The sequence below is a fragment of the Lathamus discolor genome, chromosome 4, assembly GCF_037157495.1.
Source record: "Lathamus discolor isolate bLatDis1 chromosome 4, bLatDis1.hap1, whole genome shotgun sequence".
Taxonomy (NCBI): Eukaryota; Metazoa; Chordata; class Aves; order Psittaciformes; family Psittacidae; genus Lathamus; species Lathamus discolor.
Genome location: NC_088887.1, coordinates 124,120,660 through 124,144,062, shown reverse-complemented (window position 1 = coordinate 124,144,062; position 23,403 = coordinate 124,120,660). Strand labels below are relative to the sequence as shown.

General features: G+C 47.1%; 1 protein-coding gene across 2 annotated transcripts in view; it reads right to left on the bottom strand.

The window, feature by feature from the left end:
- The window catches only part of NARS2 (asparaginyl-tRNA synthetase 2, mitochondrial), a 60,581-nt gene that overhangs the window by 16,061 nt on the left and 21,117 nt on the right, over window positions 1-23,403 (bottom strand). For both annotated transcript variants that reach the window (XM_065678855.1, XM_065678856.1), the window contains exons 6-7: window positions 22,880-22,980; window positions 8,159-8,291 (exon numbers count right to left, since the gene is read on the bottom strand). In XM_065678855.1, the coding sequence (XP_065534927.1) occupies window positions 8,159-8,291; window positions 22,880-22,980 (234 nt within the window). The remainder of the gene's footprint in view (window positions 1-8,158; window positions 8,292-22,879; window positions 22,981-23,403) is intronic.

Here is a 23,403-nt window from a genome sequence, read left to right as displayed (position 1 = left end):
CCACAAACACCCACTTTGCAACCATTTGTGGTGACTGGTCTCAGATTAATTATTAGTGAGGTGCCTGCTCTGTAATGAGCAATTCTGGGTTTGTGCTTTGTTGTTAGAAGAGGCAGAACTAAAGGAATGAAGTACTCCTAGCACTGTGTGCAGCTCTGGTGTCCTCAACATAAGAAGGACATGGAGCTGTTGGAACAATTCCAGAGGAGGCCACAAGGATGCTCAGGGGCTGGAGCACCTCCCATATGGAGATAGGCTGAGAAAGTCAGGGCTGTTCAGCCTGGAGAAGAGAAGCTGCGTGGAGACCACAGAGCAGCTTCCAGTGTCTGAAGGGGGCTACAAGGATGCTGGAGAGGGACTCTTCATTAGGGACTGTAGGGATAGGACAAGGGATGATGGATTCAAACTGAAACAGGGGAAGTTCAGGTTGGATGCAGTCCAGGATACAGTTGATTTCTGGGCTGCGAGTGCACACTGAAGCCAGCTCATGTTCAGTTTCTCATTGACCAGCACCACTAAGTCCTTCTCTTCAGGGTTGCTCTGAATCTCTTCTCTCCCCAGCCTGTAGCTGTGCCTGGGATTGCACCGACTTAGATATCATCCTTTACTGTGAGGGTGCTGAGGGGCTGGCAAAGGGTGCCCAAAGTGTTAATGCTCCATCCCTGGCAGTGTGCTAGGCCAGGCTGGACAGAGCCTTGGGTGCCATGGTTTAGTGTGAGGTGTCCCTGCCCATGGCAGGGGGTTGGAACTGGATGACATTAAGGTCCTTTCCAACCCAAACCAACGTGCTGAGAGACTGCTCAGTAAGAGCAAAGCAAAGAGAACATGTGATGAGGAGAGAGCTAAAGCAGAGGACAGCAATGCAGGGATGTTTGAGAAACTAAAATAGATGTGGTTTCATTTCCCTAAACCAATGCGAATTAACTAAATGCCATTACCATCCAATTTGGATACACCTGTCCAGTAAAATGGGCTTCACCCACGAAAAAATTACAATGCCATTTTGGTTTTGACCAAAAAAGCCCCCATGTGGGATGCTGTGGCGTTCTGATCACCTGTGAGGGTGATCTTTTTTGGGTAAGCAATGCAGACCATCCAAGACACTTGCTGTTGTGCAGGTTAAGAGTTCCCATGGCTCCTCATAGCCCTACACCTGCACAAAGAGGTAGCTGGTACCTGTGTAGTACTGATGATCCCAACTCTTCTTCAAAATCACCATCCCTATTCTTATCGCCTTAAGAAACAGAGCCATACAAGCAGGCTGCACATCTCAACCTGGGATAGGACCAGGTTTTTCCCACCTCTGAAAGTCTTGGTACATTCCTGGCTTTTATTGTGAGCATCTTTAGTTGTAGAGAGGAGAGAAGTGAAGTATCCACTGATGATATCTAAGTTGGAGCAATCCCAGGCACAGCTACAGGTTGGCGAGAGAAGAGATTCAGAGCGGCCCTGCGGAGAAGGACTTGGGGGTGCTGGTCGATGAGAAAATGAACATGAGCTGGCTGCAGTGTGCGCTCGCAGCCCAGAAAGCAACCGTATCCTGGGCTGCATCCAAAGGAGCGTGACCAGCAGGGCGAAGGAGGTGATCCTGCCCCTCTGCTCTGCTCTTGTGAGACCTCACCTGGAGCATTGTGTGCAGTTCTGGTGTCCTCAACATAAAAAGGACATGGAACTGCTGGAACAAGTCCAGAGGAGGCCACGAGGATGATCAGGGGACTGGAGCACCTCCCGTATGAAGACAGGCTGAGGAAGTTGGGGCTGTTCAGCCTGGAGATGAGAAGGCTGCGTGGAGACCTCAGAGCAGCTTCCAGTACCTGAAGGGGGCCTATAGGGATGCTGGGGAGGAACTCTTTGTCAGGGACTGTAGTGACAGGACAAGGGGTAACGGGTTAAAATTGAAACAGGGGAAGTTTAGATTGGATATAAGGAGGAAGTTCTTTACTGTGAGGGTGATGAGGCACTGGAATGGGTTGCCCAGGGAGGTTGTGAGTGCTCCATCCCTGGCAGTGTTCAAGGCCAGGTTGGACAAAGCCTTGGGTGAGACGGTTTAGCGTGAGGTGTCCCTGCCCATGGCAGGGAGGTTGGAACTGAATGATCTTGAGGTCCTTTCCAACCCTAACCATTCTATGATTCTATGATTCTAAGTGAGCAGCAGTCTGTAGACACAGCGAAGCCCAAGGGAGGCTACCTGTGACAAGACAAACCTGATGTTCAGTCAGCAGACCTGAGCAGGTCTCTGCCTTGCAAGGCACCAGATCTTAGAGGGTAAGAGGAACAAAATGCACAGAAAAGAAGAAGCTGGGCTATTGACATAGCCAAGATGAGATTTCAGGCACGTTATTCAAACTCTCATGCTTAGAAGAACATCCTTCATCACCTGAACCACCTCTGCATCCCATCAGACAAGAGGAGCTGGTAAATCCATTCTGACTCCTCTGGAGCCAAACTCAGCCTCTGGACTCCTGCATCAACGTGGGTCCTCAAGATCCAAATAAAGGAACAGCATTACCATATGCAGATGAAGAGTTTTCCCCCTCCTGGTACTCAAAACACAGAGGAAATGAAAAGCCAGCATTCCTGCTGCTGAGTAGCAAAAAACCAACCAGGCAGCTTTGAACTTTCTTCAAAGTAGCAAGAAAAAGGCTTATGCAAATGAAATTAGAAAACTTCTTGGCATTTCATCTTGTTTCACCAAGCAGAGACAAAGGGATTTTACATGAAGCTTCCTCTTTCTAGCAAATGAAAGTATCATCTGGTTTCAGAAGAGCATGTTGTTTAATTAGCACTTCTTTTCCTCACTGTGCGATAAAGTAACAGTTAGGTTCCCACAGCATTCCACATGAGCAGCTTCCTCCTGTGGAAAAAAGAGGTGGGTGGGATGGGAAAAACAATCTGAGAAACATTTCCAGGTTTGAAATGGAGGTTTTTATCCTGGCAAAAGAGACAGACATGTGGGTCATGCGTTGGCCTCCTCGCTGCTCTTAGCTCTTATTCATGCCAAATGTGCATTAGGCATGAACAGGGGAGGGGACAGAGAAAGGCAGGGGGGGAAAGCTGCTGAACTGAGTTCTGGCTTTGAGCATAATGAAGGACTGGAGAACAGGCTATATGAAAATGAGTGGGGAAACATAAGCACTGGCTCGTTGGTTTGAGGGAAGACACGAGCTGGAGATACAGGCAAAGGGATTGGTTTGAACATATCCTGAAAGAAACATGGGACCCCTTGTCTTAGGACAAGGGGTAACAGGTTCAAACTGAGACAGGGGAGATTTAGGTAGGATATAAGGAAGAAGCTCTTCCCTGTGAGGGTGCTGAGGCGCTGGCACAGGGTGCCCAGAGAAGCTGTGGCTGCCCCATCCCTGGCAGTGTTCAAGGCCAGGTTGGACACAAGGGCTTGGAGCAAGCTGCTCCAGTGGAAGGGGTCCCTGCCTGTGGCAGGGGATTGGAAATGGAAGAGCTTTAAGGTCCCTTCCAACACAAACCAGTCTGGGATTCTATGTTTGGTAAATGACTTGGGGAAAAAGCCATTGGAATAATAGCAATTAGCTCATCCCAGAGGTGAGACTCCTGATGCCTAAAAGTCCATTAATACGGGTGCTTCATAACGGGAATGTAGAAGTTGTGCTGGTAGGAGGGCAGGGAAGGAAGACAGAGATGTTTCCCCTTCTCCCTCCCAGCCTTTCTTTATTCACCTTTCAAAGCAGCTCAGCAGTATCAATCCTGCCTTTCCCTGATGTTGCTGTGGAACTTAATGGTTAACTGTCCAGTTTTGATTAGGAGCAGCTCCCAGCTGTATTGTTTAATTTTAACTTGGGTCTTCTGATATTGCAACTTATCCTCTTCCCAAATAAAATTATAACCAGAGCTGAAACAGAGAAAGTCATCCAAAAAACAGCACTAAACGTCAGCAGCAGCAATTGAAGGTGCTGTGCACTATAAGAAGGGCTCAAATCACCATCTTTATTGCACAAGACACTTTCAGGAAACTCACAAGAGCAGGCAGTAGAATGTATGTTGCTGCCTAAGAGCTCATCTCAGTCTCCCCTTGGGCAGGTTAAAGCCATTCCCCTTGGCCTGTCCCTACAGGCCCTTGTCCAAAGCCCTTCTCCAGCTTTCCTGGTGCCCCTTTAGGCACTGGAGCTGCTCTCAGGTCTCCCCTTCAGGAGCCTTCTCTTGTCCAGGCTGCCCCAGCCCAGCTCTCTCAGCCTGGCTCCAGAGCAGAGCTGCTCCAGCCCGCACAACATCTTTGTAGAATGGGTCCAGTCTGTACGGAAATCTCTGGATTCACTGCAGCCATTGCCCCTCCAGTCTTGAACTGAAAGTCCAAGGTCTCTACACTCATCTGTCCTCTGAGACGCCTGCTGCCCCCCTCTCCTCTTCTCTTCAGTGCTGTGTCTTGAAGCTGTATTTGTAGGTCGTCATCTTCTGTTCTTCATTCTGCTGTCTTGGCAGTGCACTGGATTTAAATGATCCCACTTCACTCATGACACTAATGGGGTCTCAAAGAGGCCATACATGCAGACATTATGGAATTCAAACACACATAAACCCCCATGTTAAAACCCACATTATTTAGGCTGTAAAATTAGGAAATGCCAAAAGGAAGTTTTCCTGAGGGCATTTTTGGGAGTTTATGGATAGCATTAGTCTTCCTTGACAAGGTCACATCCTAGCAGCATTGTCTCTTTAAGAGATGGACAATACATCTCTTTAAGATGAAGAACACAATTTAACACACAGTATTTGAGCTCTGTCCTGAGGGCAGAAGTATTGTCTTCCACTGGTTATGTACTTCATCAAAATTAGTCTGCTGTCATTACAGCCCAGTGACATGGAGCATTATTACCTCCATTTACAGAAGGGATTCGAGGCATGAAATGAAGTCAGCAGTAGCGCCGAACCTGGGTGTCTGTTTCAGGCCACCTCAGATCTGAAACACGGGTGTGGGTTGATTCCCAAAGCAGTTTGCACTTGGAGTATTTTCTGTCTTCAGTGTAATGGCAAAGGCAGTTGGGCAAATCTGACTCCAGGCTCCAGGGAACAAACACTGGTAAGCACGTGGAAATGATTTGCTCCAAGTGCCTTGCGCAGTGCTCTATAGGGACATCTGGGTATCTGCAGGGCTATGGGTTCCTTCTGTGAAGTGGCATCCAGCAGCCACAGCTGAGACTCTCTGTTCCCTAACCTCCATCAGCATTTATTGTTCAGCTTCAATGGCCTGTGAAGGAGTGGTCTGACAGACAAGACTCTCCTTCTTTTCATGACAAGAGTCCATTTTACAAGGGCCTGTACGGACAGGCCAAGGGGAATGGCTTTAACCTGCCCGAGGGGAGACTGAGATGAGCTCTTAGGCAGAAGCTCTTCTCTGTGAGGGTGCTGAGGCACTGGCACAGGGTGCCCAGGGAAGCTGTGGCTGCCCCATCCCTGGCAGTGCTCAAGGCCAGGTTGGACACAGGGGCTTGGAGCAAGCTGCTCCAGTGGAAGGTGTCCCTGCCTGTGGCAGGGGTTGGAACTGGATGAGCTTTAAGGTCCCTTCCAACCCAAACCATTCTCTGATTCTATGATACTGCCTTAACCTGATCTTCGTGTAACTTCCTTCTCTTTCTCATCCAGTTTGAAAGAGAAGTGCCTTAGGGGAACCTGACTCGACTACTCTGGAAGAGGCCACAGAGGCCTCTTCTGAGATACACTCACATAAACCCTGTGCACTAAAGTAGTAACACTGTCACCCAACCATGCAGGGTTGAGTACTACACTGAGCACATGGGACTTTCCACAGAAAGTATTGTGAAACCAGCACCATGAGAGTTTAAGCTTTTCTGTAGCTCTAAAACACATTTTGGCACAAAACACACATTTAGATTGCATGATCAAGACACATGAGACTTCACAGGAATTGTGCTACTAATTTAGGAATAACTGAGCACTATTCCAGGCTATTACAGTGGGGAAAAAAGGCCGTTGCTCCAAGATTCCAGGCCCTTTGCTCCCAAATACATGTAACTTTGTCATTAACTCTTCCTTTTCCTTTTATTTTGTAAGGAAACGTGTCTTTTGGAGCTTTGGAAGAGACAAAGCTCTCAAGCCAGTGAATGGCAAACATGCACCTCTTCATAGCAAGGCTCTTCTTTCATGGTGTATAAGCACACACCTCACACTGAGCATTCCCAGCACACTGACTTGCTGCAGTTAAGAGGTATTCAGTGCAAATGTTGAAAACCAGTTTTAAAACTCAAGTTTTAAACAATACAGCTCTTATGGGAGGACAAAGTTCAGATGCTCACCCTGGCCAAGAGCCCCTGAGGCTTTCAACTGGGCGCTCTACATTAAAGAAAGAATATAGAGATGGCGACAAACGAAGCGCCCAAGGGGCAGATCCATGAGAGAACAGTGAATTTAGGTCAGTGATGAGGGGAAAGAGAAACTTCAGTTTAAGGCTTTAGAGCAGCTGTCAGGTTTGTTTTGTTTCGAAGGAGAGATTGCCCAATGGTTTAAAAATAAGTGAAATGGGAACTCCACTTCTGCAAATGAGAACAGCACAGAAGTAAGTGTGTTGCAACGCAGGCTTGCTAGGAGGAATACAAAACGATGGCTGCTGGGAGGCTTTTTGCTATAGGGTAAGACTTTGGAACACGAGGGAAGAAGAGAAAGGGAAGAGTACAAGCAGAGACTTCACAAGATCTTTAGCAACAACAAAAGCCAAGCCAAGGAGGGAAGTTCCTCCTTTCCCTACAATAAAAGCCCTACACAGTCCAGAACAGTTCTCAAATCTAATTTTGTAAATTGTCTGAACTGGCTATCTGTACTTTAAAAAGGCAAGAAATGAGGGTTCTCAGCACACAAGTACAGATAAACAGAAACACAGTCCTGAAAGAGAGGAGACAGAGATGAGCTCTTAGGCAGAAGCTCTTCCCTGTGAGGGTGCTGAGGCGCTGGCACAGGGTGCCCAGAGAAGCTGTGGCTGCCCCATCCCTGGCAGTGCTCAAGGCCAGGTTGGACACAGGGGCTTGGAGCAAGCTGCTCTAGTGGAAGGTGTCCCTGCCTGTGGCAGGGGGTTGGAACTGGATGAGCTTTAAGGTCCCTTCCAACACAAACAAGTTTGTGACTCTAAGATTCTATATCTTAATGATGGGCTCAAGGGCTCAAAGGGAAGATCCTGCTTATTATACTAGATAAAGGCAGTAAAGACTTCAATCAGCTCCTTATTAACTAGAGAAACAGGGAGCTCAGGAAGCATAAACGCAGACTTATGCTGTGCTCCAAAAATACACAAAGTTGTCCTGGAGAAAAGGAGAAAGAAAACACAGAATGGGATGCTATGAATGAGCAGAGATTCCCAGCAGGTCAGCCCACACAGCCCATTGCCACCCGGACACCCAAGATGCAGAAGCACCACACACAAGGGATGGAGGATGTCAGCTCTGCTCAGGCCATACTGACTCAGCAGCCTGTATGTGATCCAGGCTGAAGAAACCAACACATGGATGTTACTTTTTACAGTGCCTCAGGTCTTTTACTTTTTAAGGCTGTTTCTCCAATAGCTTCCCAAGGAGTATATCTGATATATGAGAGCATGCGGATGTTTTTACAAGTCCTGCTGGGCACAAGCTGGCTTGTGCTGAGACTGGTACAATGCTTTAGCATCCCTCATGAGGTTAAACTGCAACCAAGAGGTCAATCCTGAAAAACCAAAAGCTGGCTGACTAAGGATTTCTTTCAGTCCTCTGCTAAAGCCACAGTGAATAGTGTATGCCAGGAACTGCTGTTTCTGCTTCAGATTTCAATGCAGGTTTCAAGGAGCTCCTTCCAAGCACACCCAGGGACACACTGCACAGATACTGCTCACTCACTGGGGGGATGCTGCAGAGTTGGAAGGGGAGAGTGCCACTTTCATTAGCCCATTCACACATTTCCTGGCAACACAGCAACTGTGCAGCCTCCCATTCAGATGAGGGCTGTGTCTGCACCTATCTTTTCCCTTCCGAATTCCCTCTGTGGCTTCACTTCCGCTGAGCAAACCCTGAGCCCTTGGGAAGTCTCTCTGCAACCTCTACATAAGGCGAAAGGAGCTATGACCTCAACTGAGGGCAGGAAACACAGCTCAGGGAGGAAGAAGCAGCTCTGGCACTGGTCCTGCACGGACACTTGGAGTGCTCACCTGCATGATGTCTTGAAGGCTCTCAGTGAAGGACAGCTCAGCCTCCACCATATAGAACTCTGCCAGATGCCGGCGACTCTGTGAGTTTTCCGCTCGGAACGTCGGGCCAAAGGTGAACACACGGGTAAAAGCCCTGCAAGCAACAAGAAACAGGCAGGTCAGGCCCAGCACACAGGTGAGTCTGTTATAAAGCCCTCAGGTTTCTCCCAGGAGACAGGAGCACTCATGTCTCTGTTTCATCTTTGACCAGTTCAATGGCACTGCTGGGTATGCTGCTGTTACGCTCCTTCATCCAGGGATGGAGAGGGGTTATTCACACGTCTCCACAACTCAGGGAGGTTGCACAAACCCTATTCAGCTTTCACTTAACACCATTCATGCTCAAAGAGCTTTTTGTAGCTGTGTAGGAATAAAAAATGCTATTCTGCAGAACTACATCATTGGAGAAGCACCCAGACATCACACTAATTGGGCTCCCCTTGTCCAGGTCCGGTTTTGGCTGCAAGGTCTGACCTTTATGGGTGCTGTGATATCCTAAAGCTCAGTAAACCAGAGAGGTTCCTGCTACTGGTGTTATTAGCACTGAGAGGTGGCTGGGGAAGGCCCCAGGATGGATGTACAGTGCATGGCCTGCAGTCCCCCTCTAGTGGCAAGCCCAAAGCTTATTGCTGAAAGAGCCTTCCAGCCTGGGCTCCTTCCACACAACTCAAAATGCTTCAGCTAAAAGAGGCCCCTGCTGCAGAGAACACAAAGAATCATAGAATAGTTAGGGCTGGAAAGGACCTCAAGATCATCTAGTTCGAAACCCCTGCCATGGGCAGGGACACCACACACTAAACCATCCCACCCAGGGTTCATCCAACCTGGCCTTGAACACTGCCAGGGATGGAGCACTCACAACCTCCCTGGGCAACCCATTCCAGTGCCTCACCACCCTAACAGGAAAGAATTTCCTCCTTAGATCCAATTTAAACTTCCCCTGTTTAAGTTTTAACCCATTACCCCTTGCCCTGTCACTGCAGTCCCTGACAAAGAGTCCCTCCCCAGCATCCCTATAGGCCCCCTTCAGGTACTGGAAGGCTGCTATTAGGTCCCCACACAGCCTTCTCTTCTCCAGGCTGAACAGCCCTAACTTCCTCAGCCTGTCTTCATACGGGAGGTGCTCCAGTCCCCTGATCATCCTCGTGGCCTCCTCTGGACTTGTTCCAGCAGTTCCATGTCCTTTTTATGTTGAGGACACCAGAACTGCACACAATGCTCCAGGTGAGGTCTCACAAGAGCAGAGTAGAGGGGCAGGATCACCTCCTTTGCCCTGCTGGTCACCTGATGCAGCCCAGGATACGGTTGATTTCTGGGCTGCGAGCGCACACTGCAGCCGGCTCATGTTCAGTTTCTCATCGACCAGCACCCCCAAGTCCTTCTCCGCAGGGCCGCTCTGAATCTCTTCTTTGCCCAACATCTGGGATATCATGTTATGCAGGAGCAACCAATGCATGTCCTAGTATGAAGCTGTTTATCCAGCAGCCTTCTGGGGACTCTATTTAAACACATTCTCTCTTGTTCTGCAGCCACATCATGCTGGATTACACAGGATACAAAAAGCTTTCTTGACTCTTCACTTTCTTGGTAAGGAACCTTCCTATCAACAGCAACACACCTTTCAAAGGTTGATTTTTGCTGTGGGGAAGCCACACTCCAAGCAATACCTTTTACACTGTGGGCTCTGAGCACTTGGGCTCCTGGACATCCTCAAGCCAGTGAGAGCTTCCCAAAAGAGAGTCAGCTGTGTTTCCTCTCATGCTGCATGGGAAGCAAACCAAGACCAGGGAGTGAGCTGCTTCACAAAACCCATGGACTGGGCAGCTGCTGCCTCGGGGTACATCTTTAACTTGACATTATTATAGCTGTAGAGAGCTTGTAGGAGCAAAAGAACCTGATCAGTAGAGATTAAGCACAGTTTAACACATGAAAGGCTGCGTGCTAATTGCTGGGGCTGGCATTTGACTTGCATCTTGCTTCGCAAGCTTTCAGCTGAAAGAGGATGTTCACTGGAGTTTCTGCACAGGCTAATTTTGTTCAACTGAAGTTTAAACAAACACCACTACAGAAAGCAGCGTTTTCCCTTCACCCCTGATGGAGGCATCTACACCACAAATAAAGGAACACACACATTCAGCTTCTCTCATCTGTTCCCTCATGTCACATGATGGTTAAAGGTTACGATCCAGAGAAACAGAACTTTCTTTTTCCTTGAGTTTCTAGTAGTAAACACACCAGAGGAAAGTTCCAGGTCAAGCCTGAATACGTAGCATGCCCGTAGGTTTCTCTTCCCCATGGGCTCTGCTTTCCCTGCTCCAACAAACACACTTTCTGTCTCTGCTTTGTTCCAACACCTGCACTCATACATGACCACAGCACCTACAATGCTAACCACATTTAAGGCAAGTATCTTTCCTCAAGCATCATTTTCAGTTGCCTCTTTTCCCTCTGCTGCCCTTCTCTCTTGCTGGGATGTTACTATAAACTTCTGCCGTCACTTGATCATCCTCCTTCAAGCTGCCCTTTGCTGTAGTGTCTACAAAACCTCAGCAGTGTTTAGATAAGTGACTACCAAGACTATTACTCACTGCACAGGTCAGTATTATCTCATCAGTTCCTTGTGCTCCCCCATCTGGAGCCATCTGTTGTCTTGGGTCACACAGAAACGCATGTCCTTCCTCACAAGGCCTTTCTGGTTTGTTTTTCAGTTTTCCATGTTCCTACAGCACCTGGCACAACAAGGTCTTGGATCCAAAGCTTAAGAGCCTCAACTGCTATAGCAATACAAACAACAAACATGAAACAATGAGTCACTGGCCAAAATTGTTCAATATCACTTTTGCCTGCCAGGCCACAGAGGCTGGCCTGCAGTGAGAAACAGGAGACGCAGGTTCTCCTGCTACCTGTGCCCAGGTTTTAGGCTTTGCTGATACATTTCAATCTGGGGCTCTTCAGTTAAAGAATTTCCCCTAAATAAATAAATAACAACTGTGACTGGGCCGGGACCGGGCACAAGACAAAAACATGTTGAAAAGCTTGCAATTGCTGAAGTACCCACTCGGGTCTGCTCGGTTTGATGTGCAGGTCTCTAAGGTCTTGCTGATAGGAAGTCCTTAAGACAACACTTGAAAGTAAAGAGTGGTACCAGCTGCCTTGCAGGAGATCCTATCCCACAGAGCAACACGATTCAGTGACACACACGTTTCTCACAGTTTTTAGGAAAGTTGGGGCTGTTCAGCCTGGAGAAGAGAAGCTGCGTGGAGACCTCAGAGCAGCTTCCAGTGTCTGAAGGGGGCTACAAGGATGCTGGAGAGGGACTCTCGCTAGGGACTGTAGAGATAGGACAAGGGGTAACGGGTTGAAACTGAAACAAAGGGAAGTTCTGTTAAAGGCAGAAGCTCTTCCCTGTGAGGGTGCTGAGGCGCTGGCACAGGGTGCCCAGAGAAGCTGTGGCTTCCCCATCCCCGGCGGTGCTCAAGGCCAGGTTGGACACAGCCTTGGAGCAAGCTGCTCTAGTGGAAGGTGTCCCTGCTCGTGGAGGGGTTGGAACTGGATGAGCTTTAAGGTCTTTTCCAACTCAAACCAGTTTGGGATTCTACGATTCTCGGCAGCTGTCCAGGCATGGCATTGACATGTCAGTGACTATAGGTTACTATGGCAGATGAGAGTCTCCAGCAATGCTACTGTGAGCACTTTGACCTGGTTCTTCTTTCCTACTGACTAACAGCCCAAGCATGATGACTAGTTATCTTCCAAGGGGCTTGCTGACTGCAAGATATCCGAAAGTAATGAAAAATAAAGCCCTTATTGCTCCCAAGATGTCAACCATGGTCAAACGCTTCACAGTCACAGATCGATTTTGTGCTGCAAGAATAAAGCCTCTCTGTGCCCAAGATGGAGCTTTTGGGGAGGACAAGTGCAGAACAACTCCCATAGGAACTGATTTCAGCCTCTTCTCAGCAACAGGCATCCTGTGAGGACCAATCTTGTCTCACTTGTACACTGAGTACCACTGACGTCTACAAAACTGAAGCGTTAGCATCACAACTTCATGGACTATCCCAAGGTGCTCAACAGCAGCAAGCGTAAGGGCCCTGGGATAGCCTGTAGAGAGCCTCCCATCATTGGTGTAGGGCTGGATTTGGCTGGAAAGAAGGAAACAAACCCCAAACAAATAGAGCCCAAACCCACATCTACAGGGAGAGGAGGCACCATTCATTGCTCAGGCAAATTGTAAAGGGAAACAGAGAGATACAAATAACTGTGAGAACCTCACCACGATCCTGGGACCCTGGCAAAGGGAAACTAGCCAGATGTCATGCTGGCAGAGTGATCAAAGGAGGGCTGTAAATGCAAGTCATGTGGTCATGGCAGTGTAGCACTGATCAGAGGCCTGCACATAACACAAAGAACTAAAAATACACACGGGCCCTGTTATCAATTCTAAGCGTGAACAGTTAGTTTTCATCCAGGCATCACACACTGTTTACTTGCCTCTGCCATTCCAGACATCAAGCAAATGCATGCTACACAAATCCGACCTTTATTTGTAATTCATCTGCTATTAAAAAACATATCAGTGATTTGATATGCTTCTGTTATCACACTGAGCATGTATAAACGCATTAGAGAAGAGGGATGGGAGCTGACTCCAGCTCCGTATTCAGTGTACCGAGAGCAAAAGCAGTCACTCTGTTCTGTGTGCATTCAGCACCTAGCACAATGGAGTCTCAGTCCAGGGCTGTGACTCTGATGCTCTCCGAGGCAAATAATCAATCATTTAACATTCCCAGACCTCTACAAGACATCCAGCATTCAAAAATAACTTGAAAACTCTTCTTTAAGGATCCAAAAGTGCCTAGGTCAGATAGGGCTGTGTGCACTCAAGAGTCTTTGAAATACATCAGCAGTGCTAATTCCTCATCTCCAACAAAAGCACATACACACAAGCAGGAAAAAAGCAAGCCCAATAATCTGTCGAGCTCTTTTCCTTAGCCATGACAAGCAGAGCAGTAATGTCTGTAACACTGTCCTTGTACGTGCTAGCAAAGAAGACAAGAGAGGCTTTGAAAGGAGACCCTTTGCAGTTCAGCTTCCCCCAGATCAGAGCTCTGGACAGCAAGGCCGAGTGCATTTATGCTGTTCACAGGCACTGCCAGGGTCGACACCAGGAGAAGGCACAGAGCTGCTTAATTAATTGCTCCCTTTCTGGGGCTCTGTTTTGCTCTGCCCAGTTCTCTGAGAAAATCTGAGAGCTTAATGGGGAGGCCAAGAGAATACCCACAGCGCTCCTCCTGATACGCTGAAGTGCGGCACGACGCAGGGCTCCATCCTGCAAAATGGGTTTAAACTTACTCAGGGGAAGTTCAGGGGGGATGTAAGGAAGAAGTTCTTTACCGTGAGGGTGCTGAGGCACTGGAATGGGTTGCCCAGAGAAGTGGTGAATGCTCCATCATCCCTGGCAGTGTTCAAGGCCAGGCTGGACAGAGTCTTGGGTGCCATGGTTTAGTCTGACGTGTCCCTGCCCACGGCGGGGGGTTGGAACTGGCTGATCTTAAGGTCCTTTCCAACCTCAAGCCATTCTATGATGCTATGAAAATGCTGAGCTTGCCTGCTTCAGACCAGTGAAGGGATTAGCCACCTTCCAGGTACAGGCTCACAAGAGTCCCTCTGGATGCAGACAGCAGTGCTTGGATGCATTGCTGGAGCACAGCATCCTCCTCATGGATGATCACCTGATGGCGGCTCATTCTTGCACTGGCTGAGTTTGTGATCCCCACCCTGTGAATACTCAGGAAGGGAGAAACTTACCCCTTTTCACCCTTATTTCACACACTACTAAACCCCTTTTCAGAAGCAGCTCCTCTCCCCCTTTGAGAGCTTTACACCACGCAGAACGGAAGCTCATTTCATTTGAACTCGTTGACAATTCATTACTGAGGCAGTGATAGAAACCAATGGAGAAGTATAAAGGAGCTGTGCCCAAAGCTGCTCAAAATCACTCTGTTAATTAAACTCACACAATGTTTATAGGCTCGAGCATCTCTGCCTTTTTACACTGCAATCCCAATATAATTAACTGTACTGAAAGTTCCCAAGCCAGGAATGGATTATGCTCCTTTTCTGAGCCAGGACTCCATGCTGCTACCGGGGTAATAAAGACTTATTTGTGCTGTCGAACCAAGGGGATAGAACTCAGAGCAAGGCTATTAATCAAGAAGATGCAATCCCTGCACAGTCAGCTCACAGCCTATGCCAAGGTCACACCACATTGTAGTGACCACAGCTGGAGGCAGAAGCTGCTTGTTCTGACTCAGGGTTAAGAACTAAACCACACCAGCACACGCTATCCATTTGTACGGTGCCCTCCTGCTCACCCCAAAATACAGGTGTCTGTATAAACACAAGTGCAGTGAATACTCCGACAAGGTCTGCAGTAAAGAGATCAGCTGAAAGTGGTTCCAAATCTTATGTACAGTGTGTTCCCCAGAGAAGCTGTAGCTGCCCCATCCCTGGCAGTGTTCAAGGCCAGGTTGGACACAGAGGCTTGGAGCAAGCTGCTCTATGGAAGGTGTCCCTGTCCGTGGCAGGGGTTGGAACTGGATGAGCTTTAAGGTCCCTTCCAACACAAACCAGGCTGGGATTCTATGAAACAGTAGCTTCTAATGCAAGGACAAAATGACACATGATGTCAGCAGAGGAGGAAAGGAGAGCAAGGTGACCCTAAAGCCCAGGAGCTCAGCTTTGTCAACCACATTTTCCTTTCCCTCAGGAAGAGAAGAAATTAATAAAGTGAGCCATCTGATTTAATTCTGCTCTATTCTAGCATGACCGTATTCATTTGGAGCATGGAGGACCTACCTGCTCCATCAACATATGTAGATGACTTTGCTTTGCTGCCAAGAGACACCACTTGGCTGCAGTGCTTGAGCCCAGTACAACTGGAATTGCTGAGGGATGCTGAAATTTGCATGTTGAAAGATGTTCTGGCCCCATTCACAAACCCACAAGCACACAGACAACAATTCAAACATACTGATCCAATGCCTCCAGGGTCTAGTTTTTGGAAGAGCTGGAAACCCAAAGCTCCTAATGCTGCCAGCGAGGTACAGGTACCCAGCAGTTTGAAGAAGAGAAAGAGCATTTCGTATCATTGAGCTGGGTAGATTGTGATAAACTAAAACTTCAGAGCTGGACAGAGATACCTGCTTTTTAACCTCAGTGTAAAAATAATACTCCCATTACTATTGTTAGGTGGCTTGGATTTGTCACAATAAAAATCAGAGAATGGTTTGGGTTGGAAAGCACCTTAAGATCATCCAGTTCCAACCCCCTGCCATGGACAGAGACACCTTCCACTGGAGCAGCTTGCTCCAAGCCCCTGTGTCCAGCCTGGCCTTGAGCACTGCCAGGGATGGGGCAGCCACAGCTTCTCTGGGCACCCTGTGCCAGCGCCTCAGCACCCTCACAGTAAAGAACTTCTTCCTTATACCTAACCTGAACTTCCCCTGTTTCAGTTTGAACGCATCACCCCTTGTCCTATCACTACAGTCCCTAATGAAGAGTCCCTCCCCAGCATCCCTATAGGCCCCCTTCAGACACTGGAAGCTGCTCTGAGGTCCCCACGCAGCTTCTCTTCTCCAGGCTGAACAGCCCCAACTTTCTCAGCCTATCTCCATACGGGAGGTGCTCCAGCCCCTGATCATCCTCGTGGCCTCCTCTGGACTCACTCCAACAGCTCCATGTCCTTATGTTGAGGACACCAGAACTGCACACAGTGCTGCAAGTGAGGCTGAAAAGGCAGTTGGGGGATTCAATTTCATACAGCAAAAAGGGGTTTAAAAGACTCCTCACTGAACAGGCCACCTCTGTGTGCCCTCTGAGGATGTGAGATGAGAAAAGCTGCATCCTGACATGGACTGTTACAGCAGCGTATGAGGCTCAGGCCTGGGCAGCAGAGCTGGTGTGCTGTGTGCTAAGGTTTCAACTTGTGCTGCAATGAGATGGGACTGTGCTTCGTTTTGTAAGCAGCCAAAAATAAATACATAAATTAAAGGGAAAAAAGATGCTGTCTAAGTTCCCAGACAGGGATTGGGAAGTGCCAACTTCCCCTCCAGCCAGTCAGGCTGAAGCAATGCAGCAGTTTCCCTTACTGCAACCTCCAATGAGTCCTACCATGCTTGCAAGGTCTTGTGCAAAGCATCACCCTCCTGCCATGCTCCAGGATCAACTCTCACCCTGTCATATCCTCTGCTCCAGCTTCAGCAGCAAGAAAAGGAGAAGATGGGACAAGGATCCTGCCCAGGTCATCCTCCTCTGCCTGAATATAATCCAGGCACATATGAGTTATTAACAATGTGACCCATATACCGTAATTATCTGGCAAAGCACCTGCATTTTCTTTATTAAACCTCACAGCACACTTAAGACACTGAGGTGCTGGTTTACAGATGGTAGGAGAAGAGGGGAAAATGAAGACAAAGGAAACAGGTACTCAGAGACATACAGTGCCTTCTGCCCCAGGCTCAAATATGTCACCAGCCTTCATCCTCTGCCCTTTTATGTGACACTGCTGTATTTTATTCTCAGTGGAGCCTTCTTTTGTCCTAGTTTTGGTATTGTTATTCCTAATTAAAGTGAATAAAACAACCAATTTTTGATGTTTTTTATAATGATAAACGTATCATTTATTATATGATAATAAACACTAACAAACCTCAAGTTGGGCGGATGAAAGCCATCAGAAGTACTTAAGCATGTTTTCAGGTAACCATTCCCCACAGCCCAACTAGCAGAGAACTTCTAACAAAGGAGTAATATAAAATGTTTCAAAGCTTTAAATAAAACAGGGAGCAAAGATGTTTTTGAAATCTCAGTCATCCCAGGGTCTTCTATTTTAAGCCACAAAAATACATTACCAACATTGGGGGGGAGGGGAGCCAATTGGGTTAAACCTTTGTCCTCTCACAGCAGAAAAAACATTTCCTCCAGAAATTGCATTAGAATACCTACAAATAGGATTTTTTAAAGTGAATTTAAGTTTGCAGATGGGCACCGCATCTACAAACTCTGTAAATATGAATCACAGCAAGAAACCGCACCAGAGTGTACACTGTGGCACAAAGAGAGTCACGGTTCAGGCAACTTAAAACGTTTGGGTGTCGTTACTTAAACTCTCCAAGGCCTCAAATTAGAACCCCAGACTGGTTCGGGTTGGAAGGGACCTTAAAATCATCCAATTCCAACCTTTTGCCATGGGCAGGGACACCTCACACTAAACCATCTCACCCAAGGCTCTGTCCAACCTGGCCTTGAACACCGCCAGGGATGGAGCATCACCACTTCTCTGGGTAAAGGAATTTCCTGTTTCCCCTCCCAAAAAAGCAGAGGAGGGGAGAGGACCAACAGCGTATCTATGAGAACTGCAACCTCCACCCAGCCTAAGTGACCCTAAGCTGAGTGCTGCACCTACCAAGTTCATGCATTTGGCCTCTTAGTAACACAGAATCATTACCAATTCCTGCAGCAGTCATGAACCAGACTGAAGCTTGTGGTAATTGATTAAAACCAGACATGTCCCAGTTGCTTTTTATAGCTCCTATTAAGTGTCAGCCTAATTAATGGAAGTTAGTGCTAATTATAAGAGTCTGCGTCGTGAGTCAGCCTCAGCCAAACGTTGTGCAAGAAATGTCAGAAAGTGGCTTTTTTTTTTTTTCCCAGGCATCCAAGATAAATAATTACACTTATTTTTGCTACTTCTTAGCAACAGGAATGTTACACAACTGGACATCATTCCTGCAGCTGCATTCAGAAGGATTTCAAACGGTACAATGGAGAGCAAATATTTGCTTAAAGACAATGCAATCTGTTCCATCATTAGCAAGTCATTCTGGAGTCAGATTTTAAGGCTGTGTTTGCCAGGCTGCTGAAAATGAAGCTTCAAACACATCTCTCGTCAGCTCTGCGGGGTTTTCTTGAACACCAACAATGACAGCTAACTCTCTCCATCTCTTCCATTTAAAAGGTGGAATCAGTGTGATCTCAGTATCTTCTTTAACCAACATTCAGCTCTCAACAAACTCAGGTAGACGCAGCCAAAATGGTCTGGATGTGTAAGATTGTTTTAGAGCCTCTCCGCAACGAGAAAACTCTGCTGAAGGACTTCAGAGAGTATCTGGAATAGGAAGAAAATCCATGCTGGTTTGGAAATCAAGGGCACGTGCTTGAGGAGGGAGGAATGGGATTAATTCTATTTCAATTAAGCCATGTTTAATAGCTAGATGTGAACAGGCAGATGTCAGTATGAAAGGCTGAGATTTTAAGTTAGGCAGAAAAATACAGGTCCTGGGGAGAGATGCTGAAATGAAAGTGAACTAGAGAAAAAATTCACCAACTATAGTCTTGTGGATGAGACTGGTGGAGAGAAAATGAGCATTAAGACAAGAATAAACTTATGAGGACAGAATGATTCAGGCTGGAAGGGAGCTCAGGAGATCACTGGTCCAGTGTTCTCTTCAAAGCAGGGTCAGGAAGAAGGCCAGACCAGGCTGCTCAAGGCTTTATCTAGCTGGGTCTTGAAAACCTCTCAGGATGAAGAGTGCACGGTCATGCTCAGCAATCCTTTCCAGTGCTTGACTGATGTCTTGGTGATTTTCCCCACAGTATATCCACTCAAAACTTCTCCTGTTTCAACTCTGGAGCAACCTGCTCTAGGGGAAGGTATCCCTACCCATGGCAGGGGGCTGGAACTGGATGAGCTTTAAGGTCCCTTCAACCCAAACCATTCTATGATTCTATGAGAATCCCCCTGAAGGCCTGATAAAAGAAACAGCTAGGGTAGAAGGCAGGGAACGAAGAGATGACTCATTCTGTGATTTAGGGAGGGGATAGCCCCAGAGGTTTCAAGAAGAGCAGTTTTAGTTAAACCTATGATGCAAAAGGCAGAACAGACAGTGCATGGGATGAAGTGTGGCACAAGGAACAGCAATGCAAAACAATGATGTAAGCTATGAGCAAGAGGGGTTGAAGGGAGAGGAGCAGGTTGAGCTTGTGGGAGGTGCAGATGGGTGAAAGGAGCAAAAAACAAACACTAAAACCAGAGTAAATACAGCCAGTGAGCTGCACTTCTTGGCAACACTTGGTTTTGGCTGTCTCCAATAGGCCTCTGAATCATCTTCAGCTGTCACAAGCCCTCCAGCCTAGTTCAGGTCCCCAAAGGGGCCTTTATTCTCACCAAAGGATCACTGGGCAAGGAAATACCACAAGAACTTCACAGTAAACCCATGACATTTAAATCCAGTTATCAGGACACACACAGTCCTACAAGCTGCTACCACATACACTGGTTACTGACTCAGCTGAGACTAAAACTGAAGGGGAGTTGTATGACTGAATAAAGACTTTTTGCAGACCTTAAAGAGCCTATAGATTTACAGCTGACAATGACTCAGACACCATGAGCAGCCAGCCTAGATGCTATCACTGCAAAGATGATGTACAATGACAAGTTGTGCCAACTAGGCCATTCACGGCATGCTGAGAAATAGAATGAACTTCTCTGACCTTGCCTTCAATAAGAAGCATACACAGCACAGCAGATAGTAAGTGCAGGAACATCGCTCTCTACACCTTTCCTCATGGAAAAAGGATGATCAGGGGGCTCGAGCACCTCCTGCATGGAAACAGGCTGGAAAAGTTGGGGCTGTTCAGCTTGGAGAAGAGAAGCTGCATGGAGATATCAGAGCAGCTTCCAGCGTCTGAAGGGTGCTACAAGGATGCTGGGGAGGGACTGCTCATTAGGGACTGAAGTGATAGGACAAGGGGGGATGGGTTCAAACTGAAACAGGGGAAGTTAGATACAAGAAAGAAGTTCTTTACTGTGAGGGTGCTGAGGCACTGGAATGGGTTGCCCAAGGAAGTTGTGAATGCTCCATCCCTGGCAGTGCTCAAGGACAGGTTGGACAGAGCCTTGAGCGACATGGTTTAGTGTGAGGTGTCCCTGCCCATGGCAGGGGGTTGGAACTGGATGATCTTAAGGTCCTTTCCAACCCAAACCATTCTATGATTTTATGATTATAAATGGCTCAGTGTTCTCTCTGTTATCATGTTATCATCTGTTATCTGCACCAAGCAGCCCTGCCATAAAAATCGAGCCCTGAGCCCTGGACAACACACTGGCATGTGTACTCAGGTGATAGCCTCTGGGCTGCGGATGAACCCTCAGCAAGGACAGCAGAAGACCTGGTTCCAGATACATCAGCTAAGTCTTCCCCTTGCCCAGCCTTTTCCAGCCGCAGCTTTAGTTCTACAAAGCTCATGAGCAGCCTCCAAGCTAACTCCAGAGATGATTGCTAAGCTGACTTTCTGTTTCCTGCCACATAAACACCATGGACAAATGCCTCCCTGCCTGTCATACCTATCCTGCTTCACCCCTGCAGGATCTGTCTCTATGCTCCTGTGCCCCACAGCAAGTCACAACAGGATTACAGGCCAAGACTGGATGGGGAAAGGGCTCCCAAGCATTCCTACCTTGCTCTCCTCCCACAGATTCTCAGGGAGCAGTTGCTCCTGAAAGCCTGCAGCAACTTAACCTTCTATTTAAGCTAAAGAATATTTCCTCTTCTAGGCAGGAAAAACTCTGTCTGGCTAAAACAAAGGGTAAATTGCACAGGACCAAATCCAAACCACATAAATCTTCACTGTTTTGGCTGCTTTGTTTATTGGGAAGACCAAAATATTTCCGTTTTGGGGCAGAAAGACTCCCACATCCATCACAACACATTCATTCGCCAAGCAGCTCTGGTTGCTATTATGCACTTACATCCTTTGATCATGTAGGAATCCCATTCACAGAGTATGGCCCAATTTGATAACCACAGGTAAAACCTTCACAGATCTGAAGGGCTTCAGATCAGTTAATACTGTGATGCATCACTACGGTGCTTCTGCATCTAGACGAGCTTAATCTATTTTTGCAGATTGAAAGGATTCAATATCACTTGAGCTATAGGGTCAACAACTCAGTGCGCTTAAATAAAGGAGCAGGTTCACAGACTTACACGCCATTATGAATAAACACATCTATATTTAGATGGCACTGGATCCATTTAAAATGCCTGTAAGAACAACACGCTACTGTAAAATAGGAACACAAAGCTTAATGTCATGTACTGCACACTGAAGAGCATTGATTTATTTTTACCTATCCTTAGAGGCCAAGGTGCACCTGAGTGATTATCAATGGAAAATACATTTACCAGGCAGGTCTTGCATCTGCCCAGTTCAGCCTTCATCCCAGAGCAGGCTGTGTGCTATTTAGAGGGAACAGACTGATGTATGAGAGTGAGATTGTTTTTCAAGTTAATCATTACTATCCCTAGTTTTGCTTTAGACTTACTTGATTTGTGGAATTACATCTTTCAATAGAGGTCACAACATTCATCAGTCAATTAAATCCTACAGGTACAAATCCATGTCATCCCATCTTCTTTCAGGGACACACAAACTCCACCACCCTCCAGTTAAACAAACCTCCTCCTCATTAGCTTTCCCCAGCTAATGGCTGAGATGACGCATCAGCCTGTTGCTGTCAAGTGACCTGTGCTTCAGTCACAGCAGCCAGGGCACCACATGTTAAACATCCTGTCCAGTGAGAACCTTCAGCTGGAACATGGCAGCAGATGATAACCATCTAGGTGGTCTGGGACAGTGCCAGGCAGAAAACAGCTTTCTGAAGACATTTGTACCTTTTGATTTCTACACAAAACTCACACTTTGAACTGCAGCTATTTACCAGCAGCCAATTGAACTGCGCAGCAGTGATTAAATAAAACCCATTAGTTCTCAACAGTGGATATGACGCACAGTTAACACTAAGACTGTTAAGAAACATTCATCAGAACCTCTTCATCAGGGTCTGCAGTGATAGGACGAGGGATGATGGGTTCAGACTGAAACAGGGGAAGTTCAGGTTGGATATAAGGAAGAAGTTCTTTACTGTAAGGGTGGTAAGGTGCTTGTACAGGGTGCCCAGAGAAACTGTGGCTACCTCATCCCTGGCAATGCTCAATGCCAGGTTGGATACAGCGGCTTGGAGCTATCTGCTCCAGTGGAAGTTGTCCTTATCCGTGGCAGGGGTTGGAACTGAATGAGCTTTAAGGTCTCTTCCAAACCAAACTATCCTATGATTCTATTCTGTGATAAAGCATCAAGTGAAAATGCCATGAAACAGGAGAAATGAGAATTGGCAGAAGGAAGAAACACAGCAGGAAGACTGAAGGAGACAGAAAAAGGAAGCTTTGGAGAAAAACAGTAAAGGGGAAAGGAACATGATAACTAAAATGAAAGAGCTTTTCTTGCTGAGACATGCCAGATATGAACAATAGCAAAAAGACATTTAAGGTATTACACTGATTAGCAACAGTCCTACAATCATTCCCATAAAGATTATGCTTCCATCCAATATTCCCAATTCATGGCAAGCAGGAGACTCCTAGTATTTAAATCTAGTTCATAAACCAGAATTAAAAAGCAGTCTGATTTTGCCCTGCTTCTCACACCATCATCCAGCCACTGCTGCTCTACTGGTTTCTGGCACACATGGGGCAGTTATCTAATGGGTATCAATGGGACAAAATCAGGAAGATCCCTCAGATCAAGCTAAAACCTTCTCATTCTACTCACCCTGCCATCACTTCCAAATGGAGCTGGCCAGAAACAGTCAGGAAAGCAGGCACATTGAAGAAATGGGTCTTTTCTGCAGATTCCTTTGCCTCATTTGCCACCTGTAAGTCAAACCAATGAACAAGAAGTCAGCCCATCAGGGTTTCATTAAAAATCACAGCTCCTGGTTTATTTCTCCTATTTTCTCTCCGGAAATTCCATGAGATTCAACCCAAACAATGCTGAGATGGAATCCAACAGTGTGGGAGGTCACAACTCAACACTCCCCCTCTTTGCTCAGACTGGCTCTAAAATCTTCTCAAGCAAAACACATCAAGATAAAGCATTCCTCAGGACTTCTCTATGTCCCACACAATGATGTGTCTATGTAATGAAAAGCCTATTTTAAGTGGGAAACACCACAGCTCCCACTTCCACTTTCAATGACTCATAAGGACATAGGTTGTGGGCATCACAACAACTTGCAGAACAGGTTTGCGAACTGTAGCACGTACCCCCAGTGTCACCAGCAAAGCTTGGACACA